We start from the raw sequence: 11,505 nt of genomic DNA, 5'->3' as shown, positions 1-11,505 counted from the left end.
TTTATTTGGAAAGCAGGTTTCTGAGAAGATGGCAGACTAATGTCTTAGAGTAACATCTTATCAGGGTCTGGATGCTAGCTTTTTTTATAGAACAGAGAGGGGGAAGAGGTGAGGAAGTAAAGTAAAAGGCCATAATACTTGCAAAATATCTCCTGGTTTTTGGCCATCCTCAGGGAGGGGCTGTGTTAATTTCTTCTTTTCTGCAGCCATTCACAGTTGGGCAGGGTCAGGGTGAGCTGAACAAAGGCACTTTAGTTTAATATTCAGGCAGAGGGGCAGGGTTCCCCGAGAGAGGCCATTATATATGCCTATAGCTATAGACAACAGCCTTTTAGTGATTATAGTAACAAAAAGTAATGGAGAGCAAAGGGTAAAGTAAAAGAAACAGATCCAACATGGAGTCAGATTTTGTTCTTCCCTGTTATATGTGTATGCCTGTATTTTTCTGTGAGCATAATAAGTTGTGGACAGATACACACTACTAATGTTTATCTCATGTAGAGGTGAATTTGCTTAACATGGGGTTTTGTGATTAATCCAGGTTAATATGTATAAATATATATTCATGTATAATATATATTCATCTATATATGTCTTATATGTATATAAATCTTTTGGGTTGACTGTTACAAAGACCCTATATAACTTTTGTAATTTATAAAACCCTTATTAAGATTTGTTTTTTAAAAAAATACCAAGATGTTTCCTGAGGAACGTAAGAGAAATCTGGAAAAAAAAATAACAAGATACACTGATATCAGAATAGAGAAGCTAATTGGTGGGAAAGAATTAGGAGTCTACAACTATTTACAACTGTTCCATATGAGATCTTAGTGTGGAAAACTGTTTTTACAAATCAATGTTGGACTGTTAAATAAATTATATTGGAAAAACCAGCTAGCTGATTGAGGGGAAATTGGATGACTAATTTACTGCACAAACTAAAATAAATATAAGATGATTCAAGGCATAATATTTTGATCCAAATAATGAGGAAAACATGGGTGAAGCCAGTAAAATTAAGGGAAGATTTCTCACTTGGGGTTCCTCAAGCACTATTAAGAGATGACTAGATCAATACACAAATAACTCAGAAAAGCAATGCAAAGGAGAAAAAAATGTAAACTGCCAATAAACATGAAACGTTTAAACTTTCACTAGCAATTGATTAAATGAAAACTGAAAAAATAACCAACTAGGAGACATCACTCTGAGTTTAAAAATTGTCCAAAATGATCAATGTCGATAAGGATGTGCTGAAACTGACACCGACATTTTGGGAGGCATGCAAACCAGTATTATCTTTCAGGAAGGCAGTCTGGCACAAGGGGATAATTATATGGAAATGTAATTGTGCATCACAGAGGTTTCAATTCCAGATTTTTAAAATATAATACATAAAAAAACTGCAAATAAAATCCCTAGAGGCTTGTTTACTCAGAATTCTTCTATGTATCTGCCCATAAGTGAGGTAGACCTACATATAAATAAGTAAATTATGAGTAAAATAAGTACATTATAAGAAATCTGGTATATAAATGGCAAACCAACTAGGCCACAGCATGTTTCTGAGCCTCTCTAAAATTTAGTTCCCTTTGTGAGTTTATGATTAATCTCTCTACTCAAAACTTTATTCCCTTGTTTGCCTCTTCTGACCTCAATCCTGTGCTAACTGAACACTAATCAAACAGAATCAGACGACTAAAATTGCTATTGTCTATAACATCATTAATGTACTAAAATTGCTGTTGTAGATATCATCATTAACACAAAAACTCAGGTTGTTTCTCCAGAGCAGGATGAGCTCACAGATCCCCCAGGTGGCTAGAGAATTGTAAATTCGAAACATCCTGACGTCTACTATGCTTAAGAGATGTCACAAGACAATGATTAATTCCAACTTCTTTTTTCTTCTTCTTTAAAAACACTCCCAACTCAAAGGCCAAGTTGGAGCAGATCTGAGGCTTGTCTCCCACTCCCTTGCTTGGCGCCCTGCAATAAACCCTACTTTACTGCACACATCGGCTGTCAGAGTTTGGCTTTCTGTGCTGCAGTCACAGGAGCCCTTGCTCAATAACAAAAGCACATGCAAGTGACTTAAAAGTTACGTTGAAGGTGACATTGAAGACTCTTACAGGCTTAGCAAATCAGGTATTATTTATTTATTGTTTATAAGACACTGGAGAGCTAATATTTGATGATCAGATTTACAAAGCCTGTTGGAAGTGGGAAAGACTGGAGCTAAGGGAACCAAGGAGGAGGATTAATTAGAAAACATGGCCCAGAAAAAGCAAAGTGTCTGCTGGAACAGAAAGGAGAGGAATAAATTCAAGAGCTATTTCCAGGATAGAATAAACAAAACTTATTGATGGATTCAGATGGTGGTGATGGGGAAGGGATATATAGGTAGACTTTAAATAAAAAATCTTATTGAAATCATCTAGAAACAATGGGGATGAAGGTCCTCAACTGTGATCTCAACGAGCGAAGTCCCAAAAGTTCTATCCCCTTCAACCATTTCCATCCACCAAGCAGCAACCACTGCTTCCCTCAATGTCACTTTTCCACCAGTCACCTTCACTGGGGCTTTTTACCTATATCTTCCAGTAGTTTCACCTCCTTAAATTCACTCAGTTAATCAGCACAGTGAGCCTTCATCATGATCTCCCATTTTAACATTCCCAGTCTCTGAGCTGTCCCTCACCATATTTCTACTTCACCCTTAGAAGGAAAGGAAACCACCCAGTTTTCTCTGTTTTGTGAAGGTCACAGGCTGGGAAATTACCTTATCAGTACTTGTTTAACTTTAGTTCCAGGACTTTGGTGGCTCAAGGCTGAGGGGAAGCATGGGTGGGGGTGGAGGGCAGGGCAGATGACCAGCAGGGGTTGGGTGCAGGGTGGGGTACCAGTCTTCAGACTGGTGTGGTCGAGCAAAGGAACCACCACCAGAGGGCTGAGAGGGAAAGGCATGGTTGTAGGGGCGAGGGAAGCAGGTCATTGGGGGAGGTGGTGTTGGGTAGGAGTAGGGGCAAGCAGGGCGCTCAGGCAAGAAACCGGAAAAGGTGGCAGGAGACAGATGGGCCAGTGGCTGGAGCAGTGACCTCTCTTGCTTCCTCTGCTTAGCTCTGCGGTTCTGGAACCAGACCTGAGGAAGAGGGAGAATAGCTACATCAGAGGCCCTCTCTCAAATAGGTGGCATTGTCATATGTGGCTACAGATGTATAGGGCATAAGATTCCCCCATATCCCCAGAGGAAGTAAAGCTCTTGCAGAAGGCATAGATGATCCAGGACTAGTGACAAAGCAAGACCCGCAGCATTCCCCCATTCCATGTCTAAATTTGCCCTGCTACAACTTTGGGTGAGTAAGAAATGTCAACTTGTAAAAAGAAAGAGATAAACATGACACAGTGGCATTTTACCTCCACAGAGAATGGGAAATTTCCTCTAGAGTTATTAGAGACTAAGACTATGGATGAGTTTAATTGTTACAGACCAGGTTGGATTTAGGGTACAGTTTATTCTTAAGATTAACTCTACGGTTAGAATTGAGCAAGCATCAGGTTGAGTTTCAAGGCCATGGTTAGGGACAAGGTTACATACATGTGTGAATAGTTAGGATTGAATTTCTGTTGGAGTTCACATCACTGTTAAGGTTGGGGTTTGATATTGAAATTCAAGTTAAATTAAGTTAGCTACAAAGTTAAACTCAAGTGACTTTCCTGATGTAAATGAGGTTATGCTGACTGTTACATAAGACTCTGTTCTGGTGAACATTTGGGTTAGGGTTAGAGTGCCCTGAGAATTTATGCCCCGGTAGTTGCCAATCACCAAATCTGCATTTCTTCAGGGGATGGTAGGGGGAGGATCCTGGGCCATCACCTGGATTCTGGCCTCGCTGAGGCCTGTGTCCCGGGCAAGGCCTTCTCGGGCCCAAATGTCAGGGTACTGGTCCCTCCCAAAAGCTGACTCCAGCTGTTCCAAGTCCGCTGGACTGAAGGTGGTGCGGTGGCGGCGCCGGGAGTGTGGGCGACCCCTCTGTTCTCCTTGTGAGCAAAGACTTGGTCTCCCCACTCTTACACCAGAGAGGTTCCTGTAGGGCTGAGTGCTCATGTCTGAGAAGGAGGGGGGAGGGAGAGTTTGCTGCCGCATGGACCCACCCATCCATTCCAGACCACATATGCTGGAATCCCCAGATTCTACTAGGACCCAGTGTATTGCTCATACACTCTGACCTGACCAGAAATTCTTCAGCTTTCAGAATTAGCTGAATCCAGCTCACCCTTGACCCTGCTTCACTTCTGAGTCCCCTAACCCATGCTGCCCTCTCGACATGAAGTCCGACCCTCAGACTCACTTATCCTGAGCACTCATGCTCCCTCTGCCTCACTTCTGCGCCTTGTGCCCCCTACTTCTTACACTCTCCCGGATGCATCCCCATGTAAGCCATGACCTTCCATAGCCTTTCACCTCTCTCAGCACACATACCACCTTCCTGGGTCTCACCTGTGGATCTCCTATTCGCTCTGACAACCTAACAAACTGCCCAGGTCTCTAAGACCCCTATGAGTTGCTCCCTGCTCTCATGGTTCACATGCAACTTAAACCTTTATATTGTTCCCATTGTCCTATTCCCTCCACCTGGGAAGGTGAAACATTCCTCACTCTTCTGCTCAGACACACCCTCCTCACACATACATTTCATCTTCTCCCTTATCCCAGTCCTGGCCTGGCCACCAGGCTGCAGGAACCTGAGCTCGTGGGAAAGGCTTGCCTATTCTCCCTACAGGCTCACTAAGCCTCCACACTAATTAGTCTGAGAGCCAGCTGGGTAATAGAGAACAGGAGCAAAGGAAACACCTGGGAGGCACACACAGAGAAAAGATATCTGGAGCGAGGATCCCATCCCCATGGGGACCCAGTGAGTAGTCCCTACCCAGTGCTCACTGTCCACCTTAGACCCTGCTCTCCTCGGATCCAAAGCCCTGAACACTCCAAATCTCTTCTTTGGAGAAAACAGTGCAGTGAGCAAACTGAGGTCAGGAGTGAGGAGACAGAGTTCAGCTCTGCCTCTGCCCCCTCCTCATCAGTCAGGGCCACAATGTGCCACTCTGTAAAGCAAAGGAGTTGTATCACCCCATGTTTTCTAAGATTCCCCTGTTTTTAACATTCTAGGATTCTGATTTATTACTTCTCCTCTTCACTCTCCTCGTGGTGAACCATTGGCCCACGGAGCCTGGGCATGGAGCATGCACACCTGCTGCTTCCTCAGGACCACCCCAGAGATTCACTCACCCACCGTGGAGGTCAAAGTCCCAGCGGCTGCGTAGCCCTCGGGCCAGAGACTGCTGCAAACTCGCCCCTTCTTTTGTTTACCCTGCTCACTCTTCCCTTCTGCATCCATGGCTCACAACAAAGACCAAAGACAGCCCAGTCTCGTGTCCCTGAGTCTTGATTCTGGATCAGTCTTTCTCTGTTTCTGTTCCCCTCTATGCCTTGTATATCACTGCTTTCCCCCTGTTTATACCTCTCTCTGAATCTCTCTCCCTGTGTAGCTATAGATAGATAGATCTTTTTCCCCCTCTCTCCTTTTTCTAACTTTTATTTCTATTTCTAATTCCCCATTCCTTTGCTTATCTTCTCATTCTGCCTTGCCCTCACCCTGTTTCTCTGTTTTAGTCTCCACTTTTCTCCCCCTGCCCTGTCTCTCTCTGGGATGCTGCCTACTTTCCCAGCTTGCAATCCCACACTAACTCTTTCTCCCTGAGCCTTGGAGGAGTGACCTTTTCCTCACCCCTGTGGGTCCATCCAATCATTGCCTGGTCACCAGAGCCCCCATCATCAGGGGAGGATCACAAGCCGGATGAAGGAAGGTGCTCTGTTGGAGGGTCCAGGGACCGGGGCCAAGAGCTCATATTCCCAGAGGACCAAATTCTTTTGTCCTGTTAAATCCCCTCCTGGGAGCAGGCAGGGGAAGGAAGAGAAAAAACATTCCTCCTGAGACCCCTCCTCAGAATCTCATCATGAGAGGAGAGGGAGAGAGTGTGCAAATGGAGAACAGGAGTAGGGCCTGCCTTGTGTCTCAGTATGTGGGTGATTCCCAAAGACTTCTTTCCAGGAAACTAAAAAACTAAAAAACACAAGTACATTCTGGCCCCTCATAGATATCCTGATTCTCTAAATACACTGGGCACCCCGTCAGGACAACCTGAACCATAGGATGAGTCACCCAGACACCATAGTTCTCAAGTACTTTCTGCTTTCCTCTCCGAAATGTCACCTCCTCATTCACCCAGAATCCCCCAAGATTCCATGACTTTCCAAGGTCACCCAGACATTCAGAGAACACTTACCCTCAAGAGCATCTGTATTCCAGGTGCATCCTGATCTCCCTGGACCTCAGGACTCTGCAGAAGACTGAGATTCCCATGACATCCTGACCATCTGATTCTTCAAGGAAACCCTGACATACCCAGCATCCTTGAGCAGTCAGGACACCCTGATACACGCAGTACTCTGCTTCTTGAGATTACTTAGATCTAGGAAGTACATTCTGACATCCTTAAGACATCCAGACCCTTTAAAGACAGCACAATACCCTAGGACTCTAGGGTCCTTTAAGACACACTGAAACCTAGAGCATTCAACCTCAACTAGGAGATTATCCCTGCCCCCAGCCATGAAGTTCTGAAATGTCAGAATAGACTGAATCAATGAGGGCACCCTAATCCCCTTGGAACACACTGTACTCATAAGACTGTCTGATCCCCAAGGTTATGATAATCTTTTACACACATCCTTTAAAAGAACAATTCAAGACAGGAAAACGTGGTAATCTTCCAGGATCCTGAGGTAAGCCATGAATCAGAAGTATAAGCAGCACATGAGAGCTTGTTAGAAATGCAAAATTTGAGGCCCCACTTCAGTCCTACTGAATCAGAATATTCACTGTAACAAGATCCCAATAAAAACTGACTGTACACTTTCTTCATCAGCTCTGGCTGCCATAACAAAATACCAAAGGCAAGGTGGCTAAAACAACAGATATTCATTTCTCAGAGTTCTGCAGGCTGAGAAGTCCATGATTAAGGTGCCAGCTGATTCAGTTTCTGAGAGCCTTTTCCTGGGTTAGAGAGCCACCTTCTGTGTCTTCACAAGACATAAAGAGAACTCAGTCCTGGTCTCTTTTCTATTCTTATAAAGACACTACTCTCATCTTGGGCTCTCACCCTCATGATCTCACTTAACCCTAATCACCTTCCAAAGGCTCCACCACCAAATATCATTGCATCACACTGGGGTTAAGACTCAACATATGAAGTGGTGGGGAGACACAAACATTCAGGTCATAACAACATAGAAGTCGAGAAGCACTGATCCAAATGCCAACCCCTCTCCCCCTACCCCAGGGTATACTCTGACCTCCTAGAGAAACCCGAGCTGCATGACAGTTCTGCCTCCCAAGATTCATGTAGTCAAATTGGATCCACAAGCACACACTGAATTCCAATACTCTTGCTGCCTGAAAATAGCCTAGCCCTATAAGGGAACTCTGACCAGCCATCCAAAACAGCCTGATGATCCCAGGACACTCTGATATTACAAAGAAACTCTGACCTACTACCCTGCTCCCCAAGACATTGAGAAACTACAGGTTTGACTTGACATCCCAAGATACCATTATTTCCTAGGAGGTTGGGGAGGAGTTTGTTTTCCAGGGCATCCTGATTCCCACTCCCAACCCTGAACTTCAAGGAAGCCTGAGACCCAGGGTTCTCTCACACTACAAGAGTCAGGATGGTGTAGTGGGGAAGAATACAGGTTCTGGATCCAGGCTGCCCTGGGTTCAAATATCAACTATACCACTTACTAGCTATATGAAACCGGGCTCATTACTTTTTATCTCTGCACCTCAGCTTTATCATCAAGGGATAATAATAGTCAATTCTCTTTATATAGGTAGTTTTGTTCCATAAAGTCACGATAAACACTGAATTAGTGATACTGACCCACTACTACTAAGGGAAATAGGTTCCTGTGAGCCTCTGGCCACAATATTTTTGGTCACCCAATCAATACATAACATTGTTGTACGTGTGTCTCAGTTTAAATATACCCTACTAATATATATTGTAAACTCATTAATATTGAACTCATGGCCAACAGCCCTTCAACTCATGCCTGAACAAAGATTACTTTCTCCGTTAAACACCTCATGGCCCTCCTGCACTTAGGGACACTAGACAGCTTTGCAGCACTACGCTTTGGGGCCATTTTGAACAGTACTATTATCTTCAAAAGAAAAAAATGTATAAAATGTTGGTTTAGACAAGATAGAAGTTTTTTTTCTATCACACACAAAGTAAGTTCAGAAGTAGGTATTCAAAGGTTGGTACAGTGGATCTAAGATGTCATCAGACTCCCAAGCTCAGAAATGTCTACTCCACTATCTTAGTGTAAGTTTTCTATCCTCATCTTATGGTCCAATGTGGCAGCTGGAAGTACAGTCGTCATTTCCATATGACAGGCCAGAGAAAGAAGGAAAAGTAGAAAGGCGAGCATCCAAGTTTCACGAGGGTGGTGCACCCCAAATTCTGTGGGACAGAAGTTCCTGAACTCAGGACCCTTCCTGACCTTGCCCTGTCCCTGTGTGCCTCTTCCTCTGGCTATTCATTTGTGTCTTTTATAATATCCTTTACAATGAACCAATAATAGTAAATAAACTGTTTCCTTGAGTTCTGTGAGACATTATAGCAAATTATCCAATTTGAGGATGGGGTCATGTAAACCCAAATGTGTAACCAAGTTTAACAGAGTATGAGAAACCTGGGGGCCCAGTACTTGTGATTACCATCTGAATGGGGGCAGCTTTGTGGGACTGAGCCCTTAAACTATGGAATCTGTCTTAGGTCAGGATAGTTAGTATCTGAATTAATTAAATTATAGGACACCCAATTGGATTGGAAAGGAAAAAGTAAAATTGTCTTTGTATGTGGACACAATAATCTGCCATGTAGAATTTTTGATGAAATTATAAGGAATCTATTATAGCTAATTAGTGAGTTTAGCGAAGTTTCAGGATTCAACACCAATATTTTTTAAAAAATCATATAGCAACAAATAATAAATAATTTGAATTAAAAACAGTACCATTTACAGTAGCATAAAATGTGAAACATTTAGTGTTAAAGTTGTCAAAAATATGAGCAATCTGTACACTGAAAACTAAAAATAATATTCGTGAGTGGAATTAAAGGAAAAATGAAGAAATATGCTATGTTTTTGGGTCAGGAGACTAATTATTGTTGTTAATTATGAAATTGATAACATTTCATGTGGTCTCAAAATTTCATCAGACTTTTTCATGGCAATTGGCAAACTGATTCTAAAATTTATAAAACAATGCAAAAAACCTAGCATATCAAAAACAGCTTTGAAAAATATCTATGTTGGAAGACTTACACTGTCCAAATTCAAGAATTATTTTAAAAATATTGTAATCAAGACAAATGGTACTGCCATCAGTATAGACAAATATATGAATGGAAAGGAAAGAATTCAGAAACAGACCCAAATACAAAGACAATTTAGTGAAGAAAGTCTAGCTCTTTTAAAAAAGTAGTGCTAGATCAGTTGGCTATCTAAATCATATGGGGTGAGGGGCGACGGAACTTGGATCCATACCTCATACAATATTTTTAAATTAACTCAAAATGGACCACGGATCTGAATGTAAAATCTAAAATTATAAAACTTTCAAACATAGGTAAAAAATCTTTGGATGGCTTCCCTGGTGGCACAGTGGTTGAGAGTCTGCCTGCCGATGCAGGGGACACGGGTTCACGCTGCAGTCCAGGAAGTTCCCACATTCCGCGGAGAGGCTGGGCCATGGCCGCTGAGCCTGCACATCCGGAGCCTGTGCTCCGCAAGGGGAGAGTCCCCAACAGTGAGAGGCCTGCATACCGCAAAAAAAAAAATCTTTGGGAACTTGAATTACATAAATATGTCTGAGATGTGACACCAAAAGACCATATATAAATGAACAAACAGGTAAATTGAACATCAAAGTTAAGAACTTCTGCCCTTCAAAATACACTGATAAATGAATTAAAAGACGTTACATACTGCAAGAAAATATTTGCAAATCATATATCTAATAAGAACATTTATCTGTTAATTCATATATCTGATAAAGGAAAACTATGCCCAATATACAAATTCAAGAATGTAAGACAATGTAATTTTTTAAAATGCAAAAAATTTGAACAGACAATTCACCAAGAAATATATGCAATACAGCCACCTTGGAAAAGAGTTTGGCAGTTTCTTAAAAATGTTAAATTCTTAAAATGATCCAGACTTTCCTCTTCTAGTTAATTAATCCAAGAGAAGAAAAAGCATTGATCCATACCAAGTCTTGTAGTTGAATGTTGCTAGCAGCTTTATTTCTAAGAGACAACACAAGTCTTCATAGACAGGAGCTTGTATGAGCAGTTGTGGTATAGCCATGAAATGGAATATTACCAGCAATAAAAAGGAATAAACTACAGCTACAGCATGGATGAATCTCAAAACAATTATGCTAAAGAAGCCAGACAAAAGTGTACATGTTATATGATTTCATTTCTGCAAAACCCAAGAACAAGAGTTGGCAAAGCACAGCCTATAAGCAAAATCCAGCCCTCTGCCTTTTATTTCTTTCTTTAACAAGTTCTTTGGAACATAGCCATCATCATTCTTTTCGTATTATTTATGGCTGCTCTCCTACAATGGGAGAGGTGACATTGCAACATCTTAGTACTCAGTAACTGGCATTTTACAGTAAAAATTTGCTGACTCTTGCTTTATTTTACGTGTTTAAGTACATAGAAAATACAATGGAATCTACAGAAACATTCCGAGAATTAATAAGCTAATTTCAGAGTACAAGGTGAATATGCAAAATCAACTGTGTGTCTATATGTTAGCAATAAAAGATTAGAATTTAATCCTCCCCAAATGAATCAACAGACTCAATACAACCCAATCAAAATCTTAACAATTTTAAAGAAATCGACAAGCTGATTTAAAGGTTTATAATGAAAATCAAAGGACCTAAAATAGCCTAAAACCTTGAAAATTAAGAACAAGTTCATATCACTTACACTATTGATTTTAACATAAAGATTCAATAATCATGACCGTATGGTATTGGTGTTAGATAAACATAGAAATGAATGGAACGCACAGAAACTCCAGAAATAGAATTGAATTTCAACAAAGGTGCAAGTATAATTCAATATGGAAACAGAAATCTTTTTAGCAGGTGATGCTGCAACAACTGGTCATCAGTATAGATAGAAACTAACTCTATTTTTTACCTCACACCATATTCACTCACGGAAATGAATCAAAGACAAAATTCTATTAAACTACTGGAAGAAAACATGGTACAAAATATTTGTTACACTGACTTAGGCAAAGATTTCATGAATAGGACATAAAAAGCCTAATTTTAAGGGGAAAGA

General features: G+C 41.5%; 1 protein-coding gene across 1 annotated transcript; it reads right to left on the bottom strand.

Annotated features, from left to right (window-relative positions):
* Positions 1 to 2,146: 2,146 nt before the first annotated feature.
* Positions 2,147 to 5,750, bottom strand: PROP1 (PROP paired-like homeobox 1). Its single transcript, XM_007463123.1, has 4 exons — positions 5,294 to 5,750; positions 3,881 to 4,113; positions 2,786 to 3,145; positions 2,147 to 2,241 (listed from the first exon to the last, which is right to left on the bottom strand). Exons 1-3 carry the CDS (start codon positions 5,400 to 5,402, stop codon positions 2,807 to 2,809), a joined length of 681 nt encoding a protein of 226 aa, XP_007463185.1. The 5' UTR covers positions 5,403 to 5,750; the 3' UTR covers positions 2,147 to 2,241; positions 2,786 to 2,806.
* Positions 5,751 to 11,505: the final 5,755 nt, after the last annotated feature.

The sequence above is a fragment of the Lipotes vexillifer genome, unplaced genomic scaffold (assembly GCF_000442215.2).
Source record: "Lipotes vexillifer unplaced genomic scaffold, Lipotes_vexillifer_v1.1 scaffold514, whole genome shotgun sequence".
Lineage (NCBI taxonomy): Eukaryota > Metazoa > Chordata > Mammalia > Artiodactyla > Lipotidae > Lipotes > Lipotes vexillifer.
Note: the sequence above shows the minus strand (reverse complement) of the source record. Positions and strands in the feature narration are given on the sequence as shown.

Excerpts from the sequence above, each read along its gene's own strand:
- PROP1 (XM_007463123.1), bottom strand. The coding sequence starts at position 5,402 with ATGGATGCAGAAGGGAAGAGTGAGCAGGGTAAACAAAAGAAGGGGCGA. Across the intron at positions 4,114-5,293 it reads GACTTTGACCTCCACGGTGG|ACATGAGCACTCAGCCCTAC; the intron begins GTGAGTGAATCT and ends CCTCCTTCTCAG. Across the intron at positions 3,146-3,880 it reads TCAGCGAGGCCAGAATCCAG|GTCTGGTTCCAGAACCGCAG; the intron begins GTGATGGCCCAG and ends CCTCTTCCTCAG.